The following is a 26,962-nucleotide window of genomic DNA, read 5'->3' as shown; positions in this document are numbered from 1 at the left end:
CGCAGCATGCCCGTGGATTGGTGCAGGGACCGTACCTGTCTCAGACGTGCTTTCAATGCCCACAGTGGCGGCAAACTCTGGCTTGTAGTTATAGTGCACCAGCCGCATACGGGAGATCCTCTTCAGCTGTTCTGTGGTGTCCACCTGGGACAAGGCGAACACATGGGATCTATAAGTAGGACGCTGTTCTTTAAAAGTCCAAGAATCTGGCCCCAGGCAGCAAAAAGCAATGGCCACGAGGGCTCTCATCAGTGCCCACAGCGGCAGGTCTCATAGACACCAGTCCCAGAATGAGAAAGCCCACCTGCTGGACACAGTCTGCTAACAGTCGTAGCCAGGATTAAAATCCAGGTTTCATAAAAAAAGGACCAGGTCAAATGACTCGAGAAAAGGGAGCGAGCCCCATCACACCCCCACACACCATGGGAAGGGGCAAAGACAGCTCTCTGAGATTTGAAGACTTCACTGCATCTAGTAACATTTGACCTTGCTGGAAGAGATTATCCAAATCAGTTAAATTAAGAACCCACCAGGACCTTCCCGCAAGGCTCTGACTGGCTCTGATCTGAGGCTGGATAAAGTTTGGCTTGATGTCTTTGGTGGTTTTCATGTTTGTTGATCGGCACTTTCTGGTTCCAGCTAGAAGAAGAGCTGAAATTCCATGAGACAGGCCTGAGAGACTGTTCTGTTCTCATGGGATTTCCCGCCTGCAGGGCATGAGGCAGCTCACATGCTCTCCAGAGACCCTGTACTCAAGGGCTTTCCTGCTCAGCTGTGCAGATGGAGCTTGCTCACGTGAATATACGAACTTTTAGAACACAAGAATGGCCATCAGACCAAGGGTCCATCTAGCCCAGTATCCTGTTTTCCGACAGTGGCCAATGCCAGATGCCCCAGAGAGAACGAACAGAACAGGTAATCATCAAGTGATCCATCCCCTATTACCCATTCCCAGCTTCTGGCAAACAGAGGCTAGGGACACCATCCCGGAAAATAGCCATTGTTGGACCTATCCTCCATGAACTTATCTAGTTCTTTTTTGAACCCTGTTATAGTCTTGGCCTTCACAACATCCACTGGCAAGGAATTCCACAGGTTGACTGTGTGTTGTGTGAAAAAATACTTCCTTTTCTTTGTTTTAAACCTGCTGCCTATTAATTTCATGTAATGACTCCTAGTTCTTGTTATGAGAAGGAGTAAATAACACTTCTTTATTTACTTTCTTCACACCAGTCATGATTTTATAGACCTCTATCATATTCCCCCCTTAGTCATCTCTTTTCCAAGCTGAAAAGTCCCAGTCTTATTAATCGCTCCTCATATGGCAGCCGTTCCATACCCCTAATAATTTTTGTTGTCCTTTTCTGAACCTTTTCCTATTCCAATATACCTTTTCTGTAGTGGGGCGACCACATCTGCACACAGTATTCAAAATGTGGGCATACCATGGATTTATAGAGAGGCAATATAATATTTTGTCTTATTATCTACCCCTTTCTTAATGATTCCCAACATTCTGTTTGCTTTTTGGAGTGCTGCTGCACATTGAGTGGATGTTTTCAGAAAACTATCCACAATGACTCCAAGATCTCTTTCTTGAGTGGTAACAGCTAATTTAGACCCCATCATTGTATATGTATAGTTAGGATTATGTTTTCCAGTGTGCATTATTTTGCATTTATCAACACTGAATTTCATCTGCCATTTGGTTGCCCAGTCAGCCAGTATTGAGCGATCCTTTTGTAGCTCTTCACAGTCTGCTTGGGACATAACTATATTGAATAGATTTGTATCATCTGCAAATTTTGCCACCTCACAGTTTACCCCTTTTTCCAGATCATTTATGAATATGTTGAATAGGACTGGTCCCTGTATAGACCCCTTGGGAACACCACTATTTACTTCTCTCCATTCTGAAAACTGACCATTTATTCCTACTCTTTGTTTCCTATCTTTTAACCAGTTACCAATCCATAAGAGGACCTTCCCTCTTATGCCATGACAGCTTACTTTGTTTAAGAGTCTTTGGTGAGGGATCTTGTCAAAGGATTTTTGAAAATTTAAGTACACTTTATCCACTGGATTCCCCCTTGTCCACATGCTTGTTGACTCCCTTAAAGAATTCTAGTAGACTGATGAGGCATGATTTCCATTACAAACACCATGTTGACTTTTCCCCAACAAATTATGTTTATCTATGTGTCTGACAATTCTGTTCTTTACTATAGTTTCAACAAGTTTGCACGTTACTGAAGTCAGGCTTACTGGCCTGTAATTGCCAGGGACACCTCTGGAGCCCTTTTTAAAAAATTGGAATCACATTTGCTATCCTCCAGTCATTTGGTACAAACACTGATTTAGGTGCCTCTCCAGCGCCGCCACCTTACTCAGATTGGCCTCCTGTGTCCTGCCAGCCTTCCCCAACCCTCACCTCCTGAATGTCATCTTTTGCTCGGATATCTGACGGGTGCATCAGCGAGCCCATGACCTTCACGTTGCCATGAACCACCAGGGCTTCATCGGGGCGGTCAGTGTTGATGCCGACTCGGCCATGGTGAAAGACTGTGTCAGGGAGCTGAGCCCGCTGCCAGAGGACGTCGCTGTCACTCTCAAACTGACCCGGGTTAGAGGCCTGTGGAGAAGCAAGAGGGCAGCGACTGAAGAGCGTCCAGAGCAGCAGCAGCAGAGAGACGAAACCAAAGAGAGGAGGGGCCGGTGCTGGTAGGCGGAGACAGCATTAGCACGGGGGGCTTCAACAGAACCCTAAGTAGGAACCCCCCAGATTCATCCCCCTGAAACATACACCAGAGGGCCAGGGTGCCATGCACAGCTGGGGTAGACAGTGCATGGATGCCCCCACACAGAGGATTATATCCCTATGTGACAAGACGACCCCGGAGTGATCCTGGCTGCCTGCCACGGTTGAAGGCATCCAGTTCTAGCCCAGGCTTCTGGTCACCAGCGGGGATGGGGAAATGTGGTAAACGGGCTTAAGGAGCAGCAACGGAGCCTGTGACAAGACTGAACCGCGCAGCCAGGCTGCGCCCTTATTCTAAGGTTATCTTGTATGTGAGATGGGATGGAACCTCTGTGAGCCCAGGGCAACCTGGGAAGGATGAGGAGTCGTGCTGGGTTTAACTGGCAGGTGCCTGCGGACCCAGCAATGTCAGGATACGCCTCTGATAAAATATCCACGGCCCCAAGTCTCAGGTCAGATGACTCAGGCTTGCGGGGCTGTAAAATTGCAGTGTAGGTGTTTGGGTTCAGACAGAAGGCCGAGCTCTGAGATCCTTCCCCGCTGCGGGGTCTCAGAGCACAAGCTCCAGCCTGAGCCCGAACATCTACACAGCAATTTTACAGCCCCATAGCGTGAGCCTGCTGCCCCAGCCAGTCGTGGCCAGGCTACGGGGTGTTTATCGCAGTGCATATACACCCTAGGAGGCTCCCTGTCCAGCCTCCGTGGAAAAGCTCAGGCGTAGGTACTTGAACTGGTATCAGGCTGCGACTGCAGAGCTCGAAAGCCAGCAGTACCAGCTCCCCAGGAGGCTGCTAGGGGAGCAAACTGCCTGAACTCCAGCTCCCGGTGCAGGGCAGCATGGCCAGCAGAGGACACGCATGGCTCCGGGATCGTTTTGGGCATGATGCAGAGCTCTGCAGCAGTATGAAACAATGCAGTGAAACCAGACAGAGGAGCAGGAGACAGGGGTTCTGCGTGGGCCGAGGACGGGTGAGGACTTTGCTCCCCAAGCCTGTGGCAACAAAGCCCTGCCTGCACTTTGTGAGGAAACAGCCCTGCAGTGGGGTGTTCTCTGCTCTCCGATCAAGACTCTCTCAGCAGGCACCGGCCAATAGAATCTGAGTCCGCACCTTTCCTCTCCCATTTCCTGAGCCTTACACTACCTGAGCCCCTGGAATTGTACTGACGCTCTCCCTACCCAAAATAAGGACCACACAGTCTCATCTCCCCGGAGGCCAGCACTGCTAGAATTGGGACTGCATGAGAGCAGGGGGCTACCAGGATGTGCCAACTCTCCCTCCCTGAAGCAAGGATCATACTGAATCCTGCAAGGTGCTGCTGGGGGGGGGGGGTCTCTCACAGGGAGCTACTGGTCTGTATCTTATCTCTGCACTGGGTAGGCCACGGCTGCAGCTGTGCCCTGCTCAGGGGTTGAGTCTGTGTGGTCCAGGCTGTCCGCTTTTCCCACAGCTGTGTTGTGGAGCCCCCCGGAGGCTGCATAGCTTGTTATGTACTTACTTGTCTGCAGACTCCGGGGTCCCCGTCCGCCCTCCGTTTGTGTTTTACCCCCGAACTGGCCCTTTGCTAGAGGAAACGGACAAAGCACTTAAAAGGCGGCAGGGCGGAGACAGCCAATCACAACGTCACAGCCTGACTCTCACTGCTTCCTCCTTCTGAGCGGCCACGCGGGGCCAGAACCGAGCTACGTTTCTCAGACCCCTACGCTCTCGTTTCCCATGGGAGATGAGAGCTCAACTAGCTGAATGCTGGGAGAACCTGTCAGGGGAATCCAGTCTCTTTCCTGCCTGGCCTTGACTCCAGCCTTCAGCACTGCTGCCCCTCAGGCATCTGGAAAATTCAGCCAGGACACCCACCGAAAGTCCCAAGACTGTTCCCTCGCTCCCCACAGCCCCTTTCCGGGCAACATATCCCCAGCCTTGCACTCCCCTCCTGGAGAATGTGCCTTCTTCTCTGTCCTTGTCTCTCTGTGCTGGGTTCCTGCAGGAACACGTGGGCTGCCTTCTTCATAAAGTGCGGGAAGGGTCGGGAGCGGGGTCCCAGAAAGCCAGGCAGAGAAAGGGGGAAAGGGCAGCAGGGGTCTTGAAGAGCCAGGCAAAGGGTTGGTGGAGGAACTGAAAAGCCAGGAGAAGGGGGCAAGGAGCCACTGAGAGCCGGAGGGAGGATAGGGGTGTTCTGTGAGTCAGGAGAAAACTTACTCTGACGATGATGCGCTCAGAAATGTGGGCAGCCAGCGTGTAGGTCTGGTTCTGGGCATGGGCCTGCAGGGCCACAACGAGCATGAAGTACCTGCGAAGGACAGACACCCACTAGGGTCATCTGCAGCAGGAAGGGAGCGCATCCTCCCGGAGGGGAGGGGCATGGCGGATACTGCCTCCCCTCAGACAGACAGGGAAGTCCCCACGCCACGGCGGGCACAGCTGGAATTCCTACACTTCCCCCAGACAGGGACATGCCTCTCACAGGCACTGTCTGATCCAGTTAGCACTTAGGTCTCCAAACATCTGCTGCCCCCATGGCAGCATTCTTCTATTGTAGCTATGTCTACAAGTCTTCATCGACTGCCCAGTCTCCTCCAAGGCCTGCAGCCTGCCCAGGCTGCGGTCCTATCACTGCTCACAAGCTCAGCAGGGCTGGGCTCAGCTTGGTACTTGGACCGGAGGTTGCAAAAGGAACCCAGGTAACCACGGTGACTGGTGCTAGTGACTGAGTAGGGTATGGTCTTCCCTCTTTGTCGATATCGAGCCAGTTCCTCAGCATGGCACCAGGGGCCACAGCGCTGCTGGAGCTCAGGGCCCAGCTTTCAGACAGTTGTGGCTGCTTGCCCAGGGGCTCTCCCTGCAAACACTTCAGCCAGTGCATTCAGTGCCTGGCAGGACAGCTCCTCAGCACGCATCCCCACACCCCCTTTCCGTTCTGCCCATCAAGGCTGCATGAAGCAGCCGTGCTCCCAGCCACCAGGGGCAGCTCTGCAGCACTCTGCTCCCCAGTGCGGCCTCCCCGAGTCCCATGTTTGCAGTCCCGCCAAGCCCCTGTCACAGGCTCGGAGGGAACCATGCTGCTCGGTACCTCTGGTCAGGGTTGGGCTTGCCCTTCTTCCTCATGTTATTAGCAGTGGTCTCACTGAAGTGCAGCCGCCCCACAGTGACCTTCGTGACCTGCTCCGGGGGCAGGTTGACCCTGGAGGGGGAAGCAGAGGAGCCACTGAGGACACAGAGCTGGAAAGGAAGCCGCACGGAGAACGGCCATTTCCCCTCATGCGGGAAGATCAGCCCCCAGCTGCAATCATCTAGGGAACTCCCACCTCTTCCCCACTTCAAGGGGTGTTGCCAAAATGCCTCAGATCAGGCTCCGGGGGCCAGGGGGACCCACCACAGGTTAGTGAGCTCTGGGCATGGAGCGAAGAGGAGTCATTGTTTTCGGAAGTGAAGGAGACAGAGAGCGAGAACATTTTAAATACACTCCCCGCCTGAGCCCTCCATGCCAGCACCCTGAAGTACCCCCTCGCCCCACTCTGCCTTCCTACCCTCAGGGGTCCTCATCCCAGGGTCCCTCAATCTCCGCCTCCTTGGGTGGTTCTCCTGTGACAGGCTCCCCACCTTCAGGCCACCACGTCCTGGGCAGTACTCACGTGACAGGGTTGAAGGGCCGTTTGCTGCGGTCAGACTGCGACTGTTCTATGTTGATCGATTGGTTCAAGGCCTCTAACTGAAGGGAAAGATCCAGGAACATTACAGAGAGTGGAACAGCATGGCTTTCCCCTCTCTCAGCCCCTCTTCCCTCATCACCATTGTCCCAAGGACAATCTATCCGGCCACCTACCCAAAGTACATTAACAGCGCCAATCTCCCCAGTATCTGGGCACCCATAATTACCCCCTGGGAATTTGCCTCACTGCACCATAACCACTGCTCAGAAAAGGCCAGGTTTACTTTGGCCCCTTACCATTGCCCTCTTCTTCTCCAGCTGTAAGAGAGGGCAGGAATTCTCTGCACCAGCAGGGCCAGACGGCCTCTTCCTTGCTCCTCACACACAGACTCAAATGTACAGGCACTGATGTACATACACACATACAGAGCCCTGCCAGATTGCCCAGGGGAACCCTCTTTACTGCCTGTTCTCTCGTGACTAGACTTTACCCAGCAGATGGGGCTATGGCACAAGGCTCCTATCCTTCCTTTAGGTAATGTCCTGGTCACGCAAAACTTGTGATTTCCACACATGCAGGCTGGATCACATATGCTTGTATCACACACATTGGCTCCCCTACACAGGCTCCACTCACCGACCCACTCACCCACAAACAATACACAGAGATATAATGCTCATCATTCCCACCCAGAGACTGACAAGATCATACACACAGTAACAACACTGCCTGTGGGCCTACGGACACTGACACACATGCTCACACATGCACCCTGAAATGGCCTTCAGCTCTTGCAGGATTCTCCCCCTTCCCCCAGAACTTGCCTTCACTCCATGCAGCTTCAGGTAGAAGCAGTCAAGGGGCTTCAGGCCCTCAGGGGTCTTCACATACTTGGGATCTCCGATCATGCCGATGTAGACAGTGACCTGGAAGTGATTCTTCTTCTGGCACACGAAGGCATCATCGCCCACGGAGAAGTTGAACCCTTTGTCCGCATCCACCCGGTACGTAGGTGGGGGGCTGTGCACCAAGGTAGGGGAAAAAGGCAGCAGGCATTAGACTGAAGGACAAACAACCCACTGATATCTCTGCGGGGTCTGATAATTTATAGCAGGGGAGCAGCATAAACAGACAGAGTGTTTCATGGACACTTCTCATCTCATTAATGATCACACAGACCAGCTCTCCTCGTGTTTACGACCAAATAACGTCCCCGTGGCAACTACAAGAATGGCTAATGTGGGAAAGTAACAATTGGGAAGCACTGTATTTATTTTTAGTTGTCTTTTAATGCAGTTCAGTAGCTGGAAGCTGGGAGGAGGAGCCAGCATCGTGTGACTAGCCCAGCTCTGTGCAGATCACCAGCAGGCTCTCTGCTTCATGGGTCACCAATGACCCAAAGACCCCTTTGTGCGAACTTCTGGTGTACAGTGTAATTTATCCAAGGATCCCAATGTGCTTGACAGGACTGTGCCACAGCTAGTTCTGGGTTCAAACACAAGCAGCTATTTAACTGTGCACAGCTGCCCTATGCAGCCATTTAGGGAAAAGAGCGTAATAGAATCCCATAGCCACTGGAAGCTGCAGGGGGAATTTTAGGCTGGCAGAATGTTTCCAGATCGAAAGGGAATATAGTTATTTGACTTGGAATTCGCTCAGGCCGCCAGGGTCACTCCCAGCTCTTATACAAGGTGCCACAGAATCTTTCATGACCACCAGGCAACAGAGAGGCATCACGTCCAATCACACAGCCCCTCCTTGAGCCACGCATTGGAGCACTGACTTCATACAGATTCAGAGTGAGCACATCCTGCTACCCCTGCCTTGCCCTTGGAGGTCTTCCATTCACTCACCCCCCAGGTCCAGCCCTGCTTAACGTCTGGGATCTGACTTCTGCTCCTCGGGCCAGGGGGCGGTGCTGGTGGATCAGGCTGACCTAGAAAGCCACACAGGGATGGGGGTGTGGGGGGGCACTGGACATTCTCTGGGGGTTTCTCTCCTAAACAGGATCTTTCAGAGAGACTGATGAGACTCCTCATCGGGTTCCGTTCTCGAAGTGACCCATCCCAGGCTGTACCCGCCCCGAGCAGCCAGATTCCTGGGGAAATCAGAACCACCTGCTGCCGCTGCTAACAGCTCCCAGCTCCCACCATGGCACATCCTGGCTGGGAGGGGAAACTTGGGCTACAGAGAAGAAACACACGCACCAGCTGGGGAGGTTTAATCTGTATCTCCCTAATGGGCTGGTTACCACGGGAACGGCAAAAATATGTGGCCTTCGCACCAAGTCCCCCTTTCTCCCACCTCCCAAGATCCCTGGTCTGCACTCTGGGCTAGGGCCCCTCTGGGGGGCACTGCCTGCCTGGCACAGGTGGGAAAGGAAACACCCTCAAGTCAGTCAGTCACTCAGCATTTCAACTGGGAGACCAAAATCCAATCTTTTTCCTCCTCTCCTCGATTTTCAAATCACGGGGAGCATCTGCACATAATTACAAGTGCCAGGACTCATTTTTCACACTAGGCATTAAAAAGTACGGCACATCCTTCCGCCAAAGAAAAAAACATGCCACCTTCCTCTCCTCCCTGGTGTTAATTTTTAGAACGAATGAACAACAGAGCTTCAAAAGGTCTGAGTGTCGGAGAAGAGTGACTGGGAGGGCAGGACAGCCACTGACAGAAAGACTTATGGCTCCACCAGACTACTAGACTGGACAGACTTTGTAGGCAGAAGTAAATGCAGGAGAGGGTCACTCCCTTTTATACAGGTGTCTTCCCTCAGGCCTAGTCAATTCAGTGCCACAACTACCAGCCTGGCCTAAAAGCCACCCCTCTCTTCTGGGGTCAAAAGGCAATTCATTCCCCTAAGCGCGCACGTGAGACCCAACTAATGGAGGGCAAGATGTGTGGGTTCCCTGGAAGATGGGGTATTTTCACTTGAGTGATAGCTGAACAGCAGCCAGTGGGTGAAATGTGGTCCAGGAAATTCTTCAGCATGACCATCTTCATCCTTAACACTGCAACGTGGCCCACAAAGACTACAGTCCCCGTATGCAGTGCCCCGTCCTGATCTGTGCAGCCCAGCCACACTGCCCGCTGGGCATTTCCATACTGGCAAAAGCACCTGGATCATGCACAGGTGACAGAAGATATGCGAGGATGCAACTTATTCAAGGTTTAATGAAAGGATCTTTCGCTCACGCTTTCATATCATCAGCTGTATGGGCTGCACTTCCACCCTGATGAGAAGGGTAATAGTTTTCATTTATTTTATGATTATCAGTATCATTATCCCCACTTTAGAGATGGGGAAGTGAGGTATAGAGGATGGGTGACTGACCTAAGGTCATAGAACAACAGGGTTGGGGTTGGATGCCAAGTGTCCCAACTCCCAGTCCAATGCTCTTGACACAATCACAGGGCCTCGCAGACCACACGGTCTTCTGAGGAGGGTCACTGCCATCTACTTCATTTAGTGCCAAGTAAGCGCAGCCTTAGGACTTCTGGCAAGTAGCAAGCGCAGCCCTCAGCTCCCGACTTGCGATCTCCTACAGATTCATGACTGTTTCCCGAATGATTTGTAACTGCCAAGTTTCCCATCAGCCAATCAAGACTCTTAATTAAAACTCCAGTGACACAAACTGGATCAGAACAACAACAACATAAAGCATCAACAACAACCGTAAGTTGGGTCCCTCTTTTAGAAGCATCACCCAGCCTCATGTCATCCCAAAGTTCATTCCCAGCCAGTTCCTACTCCCACTGCTCCTGGTTCCCCCACAAGCCACATCCCCTCACTGGTCTCCCACCATTCTGCCAGCAGAAACACACCGCCTCCCTGGGCTGGTGTTTTTTGGACTCTCCAGTGGCAAATGGGTTAACATTGAATGACGTCTTCCTGGTGATTCAGGCTCTCGTGAGTGAAGCTGGGACAGCTCCATGAATAACCATTTATTTCTTCCTTGGAGTGGCAGAGGGACCCTGGGCTGCCTGAGATGTGACCTGAACAAAAAGCAGATGCTGGAAGTGGAGAGCGCTACCTTAGCCAGAAAGAATGAGAGGAATTTCCCTCTCGCCCCTTCCTCACAGCTTCAGAGCTTCATTTTTGCCTTCCATTTCTTCCCACTAAACTCCTTCATCTGCTCTCGCGGGTTCCACTCTCTCAGCGACGTATAAATTGCCCATCGTGGATCAGACCCAAGACCTGGCCCATCTCTGACAGTGGCAGGCATTAGATGCTTCAGAGGAAGGTGTAAAAACCCTGCAGTAGGTAGAAGTGGGATTATCTGCCCTCCAGGTTAGGTCTCTCCTCTTCCTCAAGCTCTGTCATTTGATCCATGTCTTTCTGTCTTTCCCCTTGGTCTCTCGTGAATGGGTCTCTGAGAGCATGCAGTCTGGGCTCCTCAGGCCCTGGCCCCTGTACCAACCGTGTGCATGCACATATACACACAGACCCTCCCTCCCCTAACAACCGCTCTCACTCCAACACACACTCCCCCACTTTGCACAGAAACACAATTCACTCACTCCCGCCCTACACTATCGCTGCACCTTCAGAAACTGCACAGTCTCCTCCGCTCATCCCCCTGAGTCACAACCTCACTGCCTCCGTAGGGTACCAGGGCCCTGCTGGAAGGGCAGTGGACTGCATGTGCCACTGATGTACCAGGGGAGAACCATGTGCCAACTGCAGCCAAGAGAGATACAGCGATTGAGGAGGAGGGGGAGGAGTTCACAAAACAAACAGGATCCTCCCAAATGTGTTCTGGTTAACGTCCATTCGGGCTGATGGCTGCCCAACACACATGCACACAAACAGAGAGAAAAACCCCTCGGAGGGTCCCCCCTCCTCTGCCTCCCAGAACACACTGCCCGGTTGAACATGATTCCCCACACTTCAATTCCCCATAGCACCAAATAGACAGAGCTTTCTGATTGGCTGTGAGTGATGTCATCTCCATGGGCAACAATCCTCCACAAACATCCAGGGTCTAATGTGGAAATTCCATATCAGAGCTTTTGAAGCCAGATGGGACCATTCTGATCTTCTAGCCCAATCCCTGGGTCAAGCCCCTAACTCCTGGTTGAGCTCTGTTAGCAAGACACATCCAATCCTGATTTAAAGCATGGAGAATCCACCACCTCCCTTGGTAAATTGCTCCAGTAATTATTTACCCTCACTGTTAAAAAAATCCATTCTTTAACAGCAAAAACACCATCTCTGGCCTCCTGCCAGATGGGTGTTGTATCCCCTTGGAAACTATCTCCCCCAAGTTTCAACTCTCCGCCTTTGGTGGCACTGGTATGCAGAATTACACCCCATGAAACACTGGCCTACAAAATTCCAGCACCCTGGGCCATGGGGATAATTAACATACATTTCTTGGGTTTTAAATGTGTCCTCTGGATGGTTCCATCTTTGATGGATGTTTGGTGCCAATTTGGCATTGGGGAATAAACAAGCCTTGGGTGCCAGGCTCCACTACTGAGAATGGGAATGAAGATTATTCATTGACTTGCAATCTGCCTCATTTCAACCAATCAAACCTCAGGCTGCAGCCAAAGCCACACTAATTTTTTCCAGCGAGAGTGGGGAGGTCAGAGGGCAAGCTCCTGGGAATAGGTCATCTAGGGTCAAATGGATCATTTTAGCCAAAAGGCCTCCACTGATGAAAAGTAGGCTAACGCAGGTTTCAGAAGCTCAGGATTGGAGAAGAGGGGATTTCTCCTAATGCTGAGTGAAGGTGAAAGGTTATGAACTCCCCAAAGCCAGTGTCTGACATGAGGGACGGTGGTGGTGTGGAGCCCCAGGCCTCCGCTGGGGGGGGCTGGCTTGGGGGGCAGGGGGGAACCACCCCCCAGCACTGGTAGTGCAGCTGGGGCCGGGTTGCTGCGCTTCCCGCCGCTGGTGAGTGCAGGCCCGGCTCTGCTGCAGAGCTGAGGGGAGTGGGGGCGTGGCTAGGTTGGGGAAGAGGTGGGGCAGGGGCAGAGGCCATGGGGAAGAGCCGGAGCAGGGGCTGAAGCAGCACGCAGCTGCGCAGGGCACCAGGAAATTTGGTGCCCCACATTTCCTGGTGCCCTATGCAGCTGCGTACTTTGCGTACAGGTAAGAACGGCCCTGCCCGGGGGCTGGTGAGAAATGCAGCCTGGGGCTGGGAACGTGAGCAATTTCCTTTGGATCTGCACTTGCTCCCCACTCTCACCTGCTGGACCCATGTGAAGGGCAAGAGTAAGAAAAGGATAAGACTCGATCCCACAATTCAGCTCCCTAGGGCTGAGATTGGAGCTGAAAACCCTCTGGCTTCTTCTGGAGAACAAAACACCTAGTACAGAACCAGTCATACACGTGGTCACCTAGCTCGGAGTAACCCGTGTGGAGAACCCACCCCTCTGCTGCAATTCTCCTCCAGTTTGGACCAAAGCACCTCATCTTCCCCCGACATCTAGCTCTGGAGCTGGTACACAAGAAGCTCCAAGAGCTTTGCAGAGGTCAAAGCCACCTTCTCATTCTAGCACTGCAGCAGTGAGCTCCCGGCTGGGGCTTTCCCAAATGGCTGAGCTGTGAGAGAACTTAGGTCTGCCTCCTAAGGATCAGCTCTCCCTTCACTCCTTGAGGCCTGGAAAGGAAAGGCCAGCTGGGCCTGCTCCCTTTCTGTGACCCACTCTGGCTGCCCACATGGCACTGGCCCAAACAGGTTTGTCCTTCCAGAGGTAGGTTAATTCTGCCTGAGAGGAAGGACGGTCTTCCTGCTAAGGCAAAGGCCTGGGAGTCAGCTCAGCTGGATTCTGTTCCCAGATCTGCCACAAGCTCATCCTGTGACTGGGGCAAGTCAAGTCATGTCTCTGTGCCTCACTTTCCCCAGCTGTAATATCGGGTTTAATTCACTGAGAACCTCAGCAGTAGGCAGTGTTGCTGCTCACCCGGTGGGAACTTGGAACCAGCTGGCCACACACTCTGTCATCTGAGGTAGCCTCCCTAGGTCACACACCCTTCCCTGCTCCCGGAGCCAGCCCTGCCAGGAGTCCTTGGCCTTTTCTCTGCACGTCGTTCTGACGAAGCCTGATCATTCTCTCAGTTTAGCTGGTATCCCGAAAAACAAGGCCCCTCCCCCCGAGCCCCAAAATAGGGCCCCAAACAGAGACTGGCTGTGTGGAACCTGAGGAGGAGTACGGGGTGTTTACAGGACTAGCCGCTCCTGGAATCCAGACTGCTGCTTGCCAGCGTTCAGTCACCTTTCCGGAATGTGGGGAGGATTTGCAGCAATTTCTTCCTGAACATTCATCTTCCTTGCCCTGTGAGCTGTGCGCACTTGTTCCCTGCACCCCGCCCTTCCCTCCATTTCAGCCTCCCAGCCTTTTCCTCCCCCTCGCAGCATTTCTCTGCACCCCTCAACTCCACCTCAGTCCCTTGGCCTTTCCCTCCGTCTCTGCCCTCTCTCCCAGCCTTCTGGCCTTCCCCTCCCCGCAACTCTCTTCCTCTTCCTCCTGCTCTCTGTCTGGCTCTCTCTGGGTAAGTCTAAGCTGGAGCTGGAGGTGTAATTTCCGGCTCAGGCAGACCTACCCATGCTAGCTCTGATCCAGCTGGTGCACTGAACATCGCAGCGTAGCCACGGCTGCGCAAGGAGCTAGCCACCCTGACTACGAGCCCGTCTGAAAGCGAGGTATTTACTTGGGCAGCGAGTCCCTCCTGCCACTCGAACCTTCTGTTCGTAGTGTGCCGGCTGGATCAGAGCTGGCCTGGGTACGTCTGCCTGAGCTGCGAATTCCACCTCCAGTGCAGACTTACCCTCTGTCTTTCTCTCCTCCCACTCAGTCTGCATGTTTCCCTTCCCGCTGTCACTACTCCCCAGCTCTCGCCAAGCCTGCAGGCAGCAGGAGCCAGAGACCCACTTCTCCACACTCCTGACCAGGGTCTCTTTTGATGAGCCAGGTCTCACGCCTTTAGAGGAGAGTTAATGTTCATTTTAAAAATTCAGGGCGGTGGATGGCTCCTGCTAAGCGGGGCTGGCCTGTGCTCAAAGTAATGTAAGGCGATGGCGATAGCCAGACCTGCCTCAGATGGTGCAATCAGCCACTCACACACAGCTCTGTTCCTGGGGTCAGCCAGCATTTCATGCTCGCAGAGAATTAACTTTCCCCTAGGCAGGTTACAATGGAGACCAATGTGATTCCCGGGGTAAGGGAGGACAAAGGGCTGGTGGGATAGACATGAGTGTGGCTGTATCTCTGGGGGACCAGTCAGTTACTCACAGCTCCTTGTAGTTGGCATCGTAGAGAGTCACCCACTTGTTCTGCTGATGCGGCTGCCACTTTATAGACTGGTAGTTGGGATCCAGGTAGGAGCCATTTAAACTGTCGTTGTCTTGAATCAGCCCTGCAGCCATGGGGAAATATTTACTGAAATCATTTCTGTGAGGTCCCTGACCAGGCAAGAGCTCCCCAGGCTGGTGCAAGGGAGATACTTCCACTCTGCAGTCGCTCACCCGGGGAGCTCATGTCCTGACTGTGCTATCAGTGTACTCTGTGCCCCAACCCAGGGCCAAAGGGAGAGCATCCACCCTCCACTTTCAGCTCCAGGAACAACCCTCTTATTTGCTTATCTGGGGGGACACTTCCATTCTCACTCTGTCTTGCAGGCTCCTCTCCCGTGCACCCCACCTGGGGAGAGCTCCCCCTTCTGGTGCCAGGGAGGTGTTTGGTAATGTTGGGGGAGGGGTGGGACGAAGAGCACATACCTGGTGAGAGTGCCCCCTGCTGGTGCCAGGGAGGCGTTTGGACTCTGTCAGGGTTGAGTGGCACAGACCCCATACCTGGCTCCTGCTTTATCATCCCGTTGAGCATCTGTGCGTTGAGTGTGTTGGGGGGCGACTCTGAGTGTTTCCGCTTCTTGGCTGGGTGAACTGGGAGGCTGCAGAGACCAACCGGGACAGCAAACCCTGAGCTGCAAGGCAGCGAGCAGGAAAGCAGGGCAGCTGTCATCCTCCACCAAGGGAAAGGCAAGTGGGAGGCTGATGGACCCCAGAGGCAGGAGCACGATTTGGGCAGGGGCAGGGGCTCAAGTGAGGGCAAATGTCTGGTTCAAACATTTAAAAATTAAAGGCTTTGTGCTCTCAAAGGGAGACCCGTTACTTTTCCATGTCATTATTGCCCCCCCCTGCCATGCCCCACCCCACTGCCCCCTTATCGCCATGCCCCACCCCTACACCCCCTCCATTCCCCATCCCACTCCCTTACTGCATGTTCTGCCATACACCCTCCATTTCCCACCCCCACTATCTCCCTCGCACCATCCCCCACTGTGCTCCACCACTCTACCCTCCAGGCCATGGTATCGTAACCTCTGCCCCATGTCCTCAAATTCCCATGATCACACTCCCCAGCCTGCTACGACGCCCCTCCTCACCCTAGTCTGACTCTTCACCAGTGGTTTTACTCGCTAGCTGTGTTATCACTCAGCACAGAAACTCCTCTGTGCCCAATGCGCCCCACTAGTGCACCCCTCTTCACCATCCTCACTCCCTGCGCACACTCATAGCTTGGAAACAGCCCTACAGCAGCGAGGACATCCGGGATCCAAACATCCCCCTTGGTCCTCGCTGTCCCTCCCCGACGCTCTTACTCTGCTCCGTGCTGCTGCAGGAGCTGGTGAAGCATCTGCGACTGCTGGGCGTGGTGGAGATCACCTGAGGACATGCCCTGCCCAATGACGTACGGCGGCATCAGCGGTTCAGGCTTCATGAACATGTCCCGCTGCATGCTGGGATAGTGGGGGTTGTGCTGCTGCTGGTGTGGATGTGGCGGAGGTGGTGGGGGACCCTGAAGGTGGGCAGGCGGGGGAGGGTGCTCCAGCCGGGAAGGTGGGGTCATGTGGCACATGTTCTCGGGGGTCATGGTCCGGAGGAGGTGAGGATCTTCAAAGAAAATATAATGGATTCATTAGAACGATGTACAAAGCCAAATACAATCTGTCCCGAATCTACCCCGCCTGCCCCACTCAACCGCCCTCCACTCTCCGAGTCCCAGGGGAGTCCAAACCCACCCACAGCAGATCACATCATGTTCCCGCAAACTCCCTCCACTTCCCCAAGCTCGGGTTACTAAATGGCTGGGGTTCCCTGGACACAGCCTCTTTTTTGAGCCTCTGCCCTATGTCTGGGGTGGGACAATTTGAAAAACAACAGGCAACAACCAGGGTTTTGCAGAGCAGACAAGCTGCAGCTCAGAAAGAGCCTTCCGTGAATCGGCAGCTGATTGGTCTATTCCCCTGTAAGCCACAGTGGCCGGATCCCGCCGACCCAGGTCCCGGCTCCCAGCTACAGGGTGGGGGTCCCGCAGGGAGGTGGAGTGACAGCTAGCAGTGGGTCCTGGGCTTGTGCCAGCCGCCTTGTCATTGTGACAGGGAATGACACTGCCTCCCCACCTCCAGTGAGTACCCCCACCACAGGTATCCCCCTCCAGCATCCCCCGCTGTACCTCCACCTGCCTGCCCCCTGCCCCAGTCCCAACACACTTGGCCCCTAGCCCACCTCTCCCAAATGAGTCTACTCTGGTGTGGGTCACTGTGCAGGCAATTCTGGGACTGGATTTCTCTTCCAATCTCCTGCTTGTTGGGAGGCCCAGGAGTCCCACGGGGATGGCTGGGGATTTCCAGTTTGTAAGGAGAGTTCCAACTACTTTTGCTTTATAAACTCAGCAGCGTGGTGGGGCTTTGGGCCCCGTGATTTGAAAAGGAGGGTTGAGGAAGCCGGATGAGCAGAAAGCCCCACATTCACAGTTAGCAAGGCTCCCAAAGGGCTCACATCTGATCTAGTCAATGAGTAATAGGAGGCTGACACCACATTACAGCTAAGGTTCAAACAACACAATCAGGATGTTCAGAGTTCAAGCTCCCAGTATCTCCCAGCACACAAGTCACTAACGCCTTGGTACATAGGTGCAATGGGGCAGAGTTAGTATTTAGCTGGACTGCGGTAGCATCAGGAATCGGGGCTCCTGTGATGATTTAGCTTATGTCTGTCTGTCTCTATAGCATGCTACAAATGCCACTTTGGTTGTGAGAAGGACCCATCCATCCCTGATGTCTTTGTGCCTCTATCTTGGCCTGGAATTGCAAGCCACAGGGCAAACAATGCAGAGAGATCAGGAGCTGTTAATCCGGAGGATCACCTATTGAAATGCAAGCACCTTGGCCAATGAGCTCACAGATAATTCCTTCCAAGTGAGCTAGTAACCAAGCAATGACAGGTTTCAGAGTAGCAGCCGTGTTAGTCTGTATTCGCAAAAAGAAAAGGTTAAAAAGGAGTACTTATGGCACCTTAGAGACTAACAAATTTATTTGAGCACAAGCTTTCATGGGCTACAGCTCACTTCATCGGCTGTAGCTCACGAAAGCTTATGCTCAAATAAATTTGCAAAAAGATACAGACTAACACGGCTGCTATTCTGAAACCAGTCAAATAAATCTGTTAGTCTCTAAGTAACCAAGCAATGGCTCACCTGACAAGGGACTTGACTGGTCACCTGTCCAAGGGGACTGCAGCTTTACAAAAGGGCAGCTCCCTCACAGACCACCATATTTAGAGAGGGAGAGACACTAGAACATGACAGCTGAGTGGGAGGAGAGGGACGCAGGAAGGACCAGGGACTCCGGAAAAGTCTGTCCCAGACCCATAGCGTTCTCGGAGTAGCAAGGGAGGGATTTGCATGTGGGCTTTATTTTTCTAGAGATCTGTATCTATCTTGTCTATGCAAACAGAGTGTGTGCTTAGAAACTCCTTTGCAGAGTCTGCGTGTTACCTGTTTATGCTGCCACGGAGCCCTCAAAGAAATCAGAGGATCCCCTGCTTCAGCAGAACTTGGGGAGCATGCGGCAGCTACTGGGAAGGCTTTGATGAGGCAGCACTAGTTCCGCAGCCTATGCAATCAGACCGCGTGGTCCCCACCCCCCTGTCAGACAAGGGGTCTGCCCCTGCAGCATGTGCCTAGAAGCCCAGAACCCGAGAGACAGACTGGCTGAACTCTGCCCAGGCCCAGCAAGCTAAGAGCAGCCTGGGGAGCATCCAGATGGGAGAGCTCATGAGGGTTGTAACAGCCCCATCGTACTAGGTGGTGCTGTGCACATCCAGAGCCAAGGAACAGCCCCTCCCGAAAGAGCTGACAATATAAAAAAAGAGACAAGCAGCAGGAGGGCGCGTCAGGTAACAGCAAGGTGCTTAGGGACAGCCTGATAAGCAGCGGTCACTGCACACCTGCTGCCTAGCCGCAGCCAAGGATTTTGTGAGCACATTCAGAAGCTGCACAGGAAATAAGATAGGAAAAATCTCACTTGCTGTGCCCCCAGCACCACCCTGCAAGCCCAGACTAGTCCCCTCGTTGCACCAGCCCTGCCCAGATCCTGCCTATCGTAGATACTTCTCTGGCCCCCAACACTGCAGGATCTGAGCACCTCACAATCTTCCAGGTATTTAGCGTCAACCTGCCCCCCGAGAGGCAGGGAAATGCTGTTATCCCCATGTTATAGCCAGGGCCAATCGGGAGGGAGGGCCATTTGGCCTGGGCCTCAAGCTCAAAGGGTGCCTCAAATTGAGACACTTGTTAATTTTTTGGCATTTGATAAGTTTTGCAACTTGTTTTTATGCACATAATTTTTTGCCGATAGATTTTGTCATATTAAAGAGTTAAAATGTTCATAAATATTAATTTATTATAATATAATAAATATATAATAATATAAAATTTATTATCCTCATCTACCCCCTCTCACTGGGGCAGACGGCAGTCTGTAAGGCCACTCATCATTGGCAAGGGGGTGAGAGCTACTGCCTTTGCCTCTCCCCAGGCTGCCCCTCTGCAGCCCCAGTACCTTTTCATAGGCCTTCATCAAGGCCTGCAGCCTGGGGGTTTGCCAGGTTGAAGCTCCTTTTGCCCTTCCCCAGCACTGTTCCGCTTCAGGTACCTTGCTCCCAGGCAGCTAGGCCTTCCCCCTCCGGGGCTAGAGTGAGATTCCCACAGCTCCTGGCCCCCAGCCCTCTTATCAGGCCCAGCTGTGCCCTCATTGAGCTGGCCACAGCTGTGGTTGCTTCCCCAGTCGGCATAGCTTGGCTGCTTTTAACCCGTCTACTGGAGTGGGGCACCTGCCCTACTACAGGCCTCAAAAGCTGGAAGTGGCCTGGGCCTCTCTGGACCTCTGAGTGGGCCTGGTTACAGCTGGGGAATTCAGGCACGGAGAGGCAAATGGGGCTGCTTACGGCCTCACAGGAAATCTGGGGCAGAGCAGAGAATTGAACCTGAGTCTCTCCAGTCCAAGGCTAGTAACATAATCACTGGACAATCCTTCCTCAGTTCCTGTATCAGCAAGCCCAGCAACTCCCTGCTCCCTCACTCCCAGCTTATCCTGCTCACTGCCTCTTTATCCTGGAGCCATGAGCCACCCTGTAACCACAGTTCCAACCTCTCCCTCTCCGTGCCACACCCATGCCCTCCAGTCATTGCCACCACCACCTCCACAGTCTCCTCTCCTAGCCATGCAGCCCTCCCAGCCTGGGCTTTCAACTGCACGCTGGCTGCACTTTGTGGCTGCACTCTCATTTTCACTGAAGTCAACGCTTGCCATGGGAGCGACCCTCTCTGAGCCACTGGGGAGGGAAGCCACGGGTGTGGGCTGACTAGAGAAAGACACAACACAAAGACAGACTGGCCCAACCTGACTTTTGAGTGTTGGAAATCTCACCCTCTGTGATGCAATAACGGAGATTTTTTTTGTGTGTGCATTTAATTCACTAATATACATATTTAAACACAGAGAGGACTTTGTTCCTCACATTTAAATAAACAAGGGAGATTCAAATACACACTCCTACTCCCCACTTCTATATGTGGGATCAGATATTGAAATGAAGCCACTATCTGGATTTATTTGACTGTGTTGCCATCAAAATAAATGGTTTCAGAGTAGCAGTCGTGTTAGTCTGTATTCGCAAAAAGAAAAAAAAGAGTACTTGTGGCACCTTAGAGACTAACACATTTATTTGAGCATAAATACATAAATACATACATAAATGTAGCTCACGAAAGCTTATGCTCAAATAAATTTGTTAGTCTCTAAGGTGCCACAAGTACTCCTTTTCTTTTTATCAAAATAAATGTTTAACAAGTGGCATCTGGGGGTGTATGCAAACTAACTGTCCCCACCACAGGCCCCGATCCAGCAACAAATTCCTCACAAGCAAAACCCTGTGTCCACATGGAGCTCCTGGCAAGATCAAGGCCTTACACCTTAACCTGCAAACACTCACTATCCAATACACCACATACCGATGCAAGCAGTCTCACTGAAGTCAATTTATTGGAATTAATTTGCAAACTGGATACAATTAACTTAGGCTTGAATAGAGACTGGGAGTGGATGGGTCATTACACAAAGTAAAACTATTTCCCCATGTTTATTCCCCTCCTCCATCCCCCACTGTTCCTCAGATGTTCTTGTCAACTGCTGGAAATTGCCCACCTTGATTATCACTACAAAAGGTACCCCCCACCCCCACCCCCACCCCCGCTCTCCTGCTGGTAATAGCTCACCTTAAGTGATCACTCTCTTGTAACACTGTGTATGGTAACACCCACTGTTTCATGTTCTCTATGTATATAAATCTCCCCACTGTATTTTCCACTGAATGCATCCGATGAAGTGAGCTGTAGCTCACGAAAGCTTACGCTCAAATAAATTTGTTAGTCTCTAAAGTGCCACATGTACTCCTTTTCTTTTTACTGAAGTCAATGGGACTACTCACAGTATTGTTTGCAGCAGCAGGCCCTTACCCTGTTAAAAAGAATGGCGTCCCTAGGCTTCAAACATTCAGCTGGACTGTTCCTAAGTCAAATGCCTCCCAGTGCAAAACATTAAGAAATAAGGCACAAGGAAAGGTGGAAGTTTCTAACATGAAGCCACTTTGAAAGCATCTGAGAGCAAAACAGAAGTATTGGGAACAGCTGTGAGCTGCTGAAACCCATTTGTTTTCACATATGAATCTCTGGAGACCCCAACTCCACCCTGCAAAAAAAAAAAAAAAAAAATTCACGTGGGAGTTGAGAAAAGGCATGATAAATTTTAGCCCCAAGGGTCGTTTTTTGGTGCCAGAAAATCGTAAATGTCTGGAAGAAAGGTCTAGGAATTAAATAAATCGTAATTGGATTTGGGCCCCAGATATGACGTTTTGGTTGGGTTCATCTCTCCCCTTAACCTGAATTACTATATCTCTGATATGATATTAGGTAACAATACTTGAATATTAAGGAGCGGCACTACACACTCCAGCTTGAGGTTGAAGCAGTGTTGCCAACTCTATGAAATTGCAAGTCAAGTTATATTTGATGATCATAAAGCCCCAGATCCTGGAGTCCTGTGAAGATGTGAGTTGCAGCTTTCATTGTAAACAAAATGTAAGTTTCTAGTTCTTGTGGTTACAGAGAAAAGTTTGAAAACATGAACTCCAAAGGCTGAAACACCAGAAGGGTAAATACAAAGAACACAATATTTATTTATTTTTAAAATCTCATGATTTTAAGGCAATCTCAGGATTTTTTGGGTGGGTGGGGGAGGAAATCACTCAAGCTGTTTGAAAACTTGGGGTTGGCACCATAGAAATCAGCTACGCATTACTGTCAACACCTCCCCTTCTGCCCCTGCCCAAAAACCAACTCATGCATCTGAAGTTTCACATGCCTCATCTCAGCGCAGGGTAGAGGGTTTTATGGAACGTCTGGGGCAAGTCACACTGGGCAGTACAGTGCTAGGTGCCTATGTGCACACAATGGGAGGTACACATGAAGACTGGCATGACTCCTGTCCTCCGGCACAAGCAGAGGCCACTTGTGAACTTATAGAGCTGAGCGCAAAGCGTTATTACTCCCCTCCTTCCAGACACTCTAACCGAGCGGCGGTTAGACCCTGGCTCAAGAAACCAGCTGCCTACATGGACGATCTTGCCAGCTACAACTCTATCTCAAGTCTGCCTTTGTGCGGGAGGTTATCGAGGTGGTGGTGCAAGAAAAATCTGGAAACAGAGCTCTCTGCTACTCAAGGGAATCTCCCCGCCCCATCATACATCCTTCCTGAGCAACAGATATGCGAGGATGCTAGAGACGCAGTGTTAGTTATGTGAATGACAGGCATCACTTTATAATCACACCTGAATATAGTGGTGCCTGTGCTTTCCCTGGACTTGGCCGGGACAGGGGCTTGAAGGAAGGTGACCCCAGGCAGCACAAACTGTGTAAAATGGAGACATTGCTCACTGGCTGGTGGAAATGACCAAATAATATGGTTAGGAACTGTCCCCATTAGAGAGGGGGCACATCTACCTTTTGTCACAGAAGTTTGCAGTTGAAAGGTATTACTGGCCTCTTGGTTGATCCTGGATTCCCAGGTTCGTCTGTGGCAGGAAAACTGCAGCCATTTCTTATAAGGGACCTTGCTACAATCCTCAGCACCTTGCTCACTTCCAGAACAGATTGCTGCCATGCGCTCTGCATGGGGCTACAACTGAAGATCACCTGAGAGCTACCTTCACCATCCTCTTTGCAGCACAAAGCAACCAATTTAAATAAATGATTGAAACTCTTGCCCCGGGATACTCCTCCTCCAGGCAGATTTAAACTCCTCCATTACGAGATGTTGCAAGTGAAGAAACAGAGGAAGAACTAAAAGAATCAACACTGACTTTAATGCAAGGTGGTCAAACACGAGGAATGGTCTGTTAATAGCTAGAAGTATATATACAGGCAAACCTGTGTTCTGGCTTAAGTCTCTTCCTTCTACATCTGAGAAGAGAACAAAAGAATATGGTATCCAAATTGGTGAGGATGCTGTGCAAGGACGGAGAACAAAGTATGACCAGGAACACTTTACCATGTGCTCGGACAATGAACATAAAACAACGATGATGCTAGAGCTGGTCGGATGCAGACATGGGGCATTCAATTAAACCTCTTTGGGGAATAAGTAACACCAAAAGCACAGGATGGAAGTTCATACATTGTCCTGCAACTGCCACCATCCTCATAGCTGGTCGACTGGAAACGTGGGACTGATGCCTCAGCTTCCCTAGGATTCTTGGCAGAAGGCTCAGAAACCCGCAGGCCAGACCGTCAGCTGGTGTAAATCTGTGCAGCTCCTCTGACTTCAGTGGTGCTCCACCAATTTATGCCATCTGAGGATCTCTCCCTATGTTACATTTGCATCCAACTATAACCATTATAGTTTGGACACTGAGCAAGAGCAGGACTTCTCATGGTGTTTGCACAAGGGATTCTACAGAGAGGCACTAGGTTCGCAAAAGCAGCGGAATAAGGTTTAAGCAGAATTTGATAGAACACAGGCAGACAATGCTACTGCTGGAGTTCAGGAAAATCTAGCCTGACCTAAATAACAAAGAACTGAAACCACACTAGGACAAAACAGAAAAGCGAGTCCGAGAAGCTATGGAACATTTTGGATACTTAGCCAAAGTGACTGGTCCCAGATACATAGGTTCATCAGGCAAGCCCAGAACAGGAAAAGAAGGCTTGAAGCATAGAGGTATGGGAGGCAGTGGGGCCTAGCAGATAGAGCACTAGACTGAGAATCAGGAGACCTGCATTCTATTCCCAGCTCAGCCATCATAGAGTAATAGAATATCAGGGTTGCAAGGGACTTCAGGAGGTCATCTAGTCCAACCCCCTGCTCAAAGCAGGACCAATCCCCAACTAAATCATCCCAGTCAACGCTTTGTCAAGCCAGGCCTTAAAAACCTCTAGGGATGGTGATTCCACCACCTCCCTAGGTAACGCATTCCAGTGTTTCACCACCCTCCTAGTGAAAAAGTTTTTCCTAATATCCAACCTAAACCTCCCCCACTGCAACTTGAGACCATTACTCCTCGTTCTGTCATCTGCTACCAATGAGAACAGTCTAGATCCATCCTCTTTGGAACCCTCTTTCAGGTAGTTGAAAGCAGCTATCAAATCCCCCCTCATTCTTCTCTTCCGCAGACTAAACAATCCCAGTTCCCTCAGCCTCTCCTCATAAGTCACGTGTTCCAGTCCCCTAATCATTTTTGTTGCCCTCCGCTGGACGTTTTCCAATTTTTCCACATCCTTCTTGTAGTGTGGGGCCCAAACTTGGATACAATGCTCCAGATGAGGCCTCACCGATGTTGAATAGAGGGGAATGATCACGTCCCTCGATCTGCTGGCAATGCCCCTACTTATACAGCCCAAAATGCCATTGGCCTTCTTGGCAACAATGGCACACTGTTGACTTATATCCAGCTTCTCGTCCACTGTAACCCCTAGGTTCTTTTCTGCAGAACTGCTGCCTAGCCATTCAGTCCCTAGTCTGTAGCGGTGCATGGGATTCTTCCGTCCTAAGTGTAGGACTCTGCATTTGTCCTTGTTGAACCTCATCAGATTTCTTTTGGCCCAATCCTCTAATTTGTCTAGGGTCCTCTGTATCCTATCCCTACCCTCCAGCTTATCTACCTCTCCTCCCAGTTTAGTGTCATCTGCAAACTTGCTGAGGGTGCAATCCACGCCATCCTCCAGATCATTAATGAAGATATTGAACAAAACCAGCCCCAGGACCAACCCTTGGGGCACTCCACTTGATACCGGCTGCCAACTAGACATGGAGCCATTGATCACTACCCGTTGAGCCCGACAATCTAGCCAGCTTTCTATCCACCTTATAGTCCATTCATCCAGCCCATACTCCTTTAACTTGCTGGCAAGAATACTGTGGGAGACCGTGTCTCCTGGGGTTTTCCAGGAGGTGAGTTGGGTTTGATTTTTCTTTCATAGGAAAAAAAACAAACAAACAAAAAAAAAAAAAACCACAAAACCCCATGCACCTGGGTTTTCCACGTTGGAAGAAATCACCACAAACCCTGCTTGCTGGCCCTGACCTCCCACTTCATTACACCACTAGCAGGGCTGAGTTCAGCTGAGGCCCTCGATTTCCATGTCTGAGAGAAGCTTGTCGCCCTCTCAACTCAAACTTGCTTTTTCCCAGTCAGCCAACAAAACCAGAGTCCATTGACCTGAATGCAAGGCAAACCTTGTTCGTTTACACAGGCTTTTGCCCAACTGTGTTTGGGGAATGTGGGGTGCATTAGTCTGTGATTTCAGATCTCTTGGGGGGGGTCTCATAGCATCATAGAATATCAGGGTTGGAAGGGACCTCAGGAGGTCATCTAGTCCAACCCTCTGCTCAAAGAAGGACCAATCCCTAATCTTTGCCCCAGATCCCTAAATGGCCCCCTCAAGGATTGAACTCACAACCCTGGATTGCAGGTGTTTCAAATGCAGAGAGACGTTCCCTCTCCTGCCCCCACAGAGAAAAGAGGAGGAAGATATGGGCAGCAGGGACGCAGCATTCCTGGATGACCAGAAGCAGCTGGCCCACCCGCGCGCACAGGGAACCTGCACAAGGCCAGCATAAGGATTCCTTTCCCCCCCCTGCTGCTGGTGATGGCTCATCTTAAGTGATCACTCTCTTTACAGTGTGTATGATAAAACCCATTGTTTCATGTTCTCTGTGTGTGTGTATATAAATCTCCCCACTGTATTTTCCACCAAATGCATCCGATGAAGTAAGCTGTAGCTCACGAAAGCTTATGCTCAAATAAATTAGTTAGTCTCTAAGGTGCCACAAGTACTCCTTTTCTTTTTGCGAATACAGACTAACATGGCTGCTACTCTGAAACCTGTCATTATGCAAGACACTGAATTTAGCTGTATAGAGTGGAAATCTATCAACTTCATGAAAAAACTCATACAGATACAGACAGACATCATCTTCCTCTCCAAATGCAAACAGATGGACATCATACCAAAAGGACTGAAGGTCAAAAATCCATTACAATCTACATACCACACAGACTATGCTGACAGCTTGTGCCACACACTCTCAAAGGAACTGCGGAACCACCTAATCAACATCCTCTACAGCAAACAGGGAAAGATTAAGAATGAGCTCTCAAAACTGGATACTCTCATAAAGAACCAACCTTCCACATAAACTTCCTCGTGGCTGGACTTTACAAAAACTAGACAAGCCATTTACAACACACACTTTGCTTCTCTACAAAAGAAAAAGGACGCTAAACTATCTGAACTACTACATGCCACAAGGGGCCACAACAGTGGTTCCCGTAACCCACTCAGCAATATTGTTAATCTATCCAACTATACTCTTAACCCAGCAGAAGAATCTGTCCTATCTCGGGGCCTCTCCTTTTGCCCCTCCACCCCCACGAACATGATACAGTTCTGTGGTGACCTAGAATCCTATTTTTGACGTCTCCGATTCAAGGAATATTTCCAACACACCTCTGAACACCATATTAACCCACAGAGACCTTCCTACCAACGCTACAAAAAGAAGGATTCTGGGTGGACTCCTCCTGAAGGTCGAAACAGCAGACTGGACTTCTACATAGAGTGCTTCCACCGATGTGCATGGGCTGAAATTGTGGAAAAGCAGCATCACTTGCCCCATAACCTCAGCTGTGCAAAACAAAATGCCA

At 51.2% G+C, this 26,962-nt stretch overlaps 1 protein-coding gene across 12 annotated transcripts in view; it reads right to left on the bottom strand.

Moving 5' to 3' along the window:
* Positions 1 to 26,962, bottom strand: part of MYRF (myelin regulatory factor) — a 109,510-nt gene that overhangs the window by 29,976 nt on the left and 52,572 nt on the right. For 4 of the 12 annotated variants that reach the window (XM_043516552.1, XM_038406570.2, XM_043516542.1 and 1 more), the window contains 9 exons: positions 16,021 to 16,312; positions 15,137 to 15,309; positions 14,652 to 14,775; positions 7,229 to 7,424; positions 6,387 to 6,463; positions 5,825 to 5,935; positions 4,954 to 5,044; positions 2,432 to 2,632; positions 36 to 144 (listed from right to left, as the gene is read on the bottom strand). In XM_043516552.1, the coding sequence (XP_043372487.1) occupies positions 36 to 144; positions 2,432 to 2,632; positions 4,954 to 5,044; positions 5,825 to 5,935; positions 6,387 to 6,463; positions 7,229 to 7,424; positions 14,652 to 14,775; positions 15,137 to 15,309; positions 16,021 to 16,312 (1,374 nt within the window). Of the gene's footprint in view, positions 1 to 35; positions 145 to 2,431; positions 2,633 to 4,255; positions 4,322 to 4,953; positions 5,045 to 5,824; positions 5,936 to 6,386; positions 6,464 to 7,228; positions 7,425 to 14,651; positions 14,776 to 15,136; positions 15,343 to 16,020; positions 16,313 to 26,962 lie in introns of all 12 variants that reach the window. The other 8 variants (XM_043516543.1, XM_043516546.1, XM_043516550.1 and 5 more) reach the window with 6 other exon arrangements.

This window comes from Dermochelys coriacea, chromosome 6 (assembly GCF_009764565.3).
Source record: "Dermochelys coriacea isolate rDerCor1 chromosome 6, rDerCor1.pri.v4, whole genome shotgun sequence".
NCBI lineage: Eukaryota > Metazoa > Chordata > Testudines > Dermochelyidae > Dermochelys > Dermochelys coriacea.
Note: the sequence above shows the minus strand (reverse complement) of the source record. Positions and strands in the feature narration are given on the sequence as shown.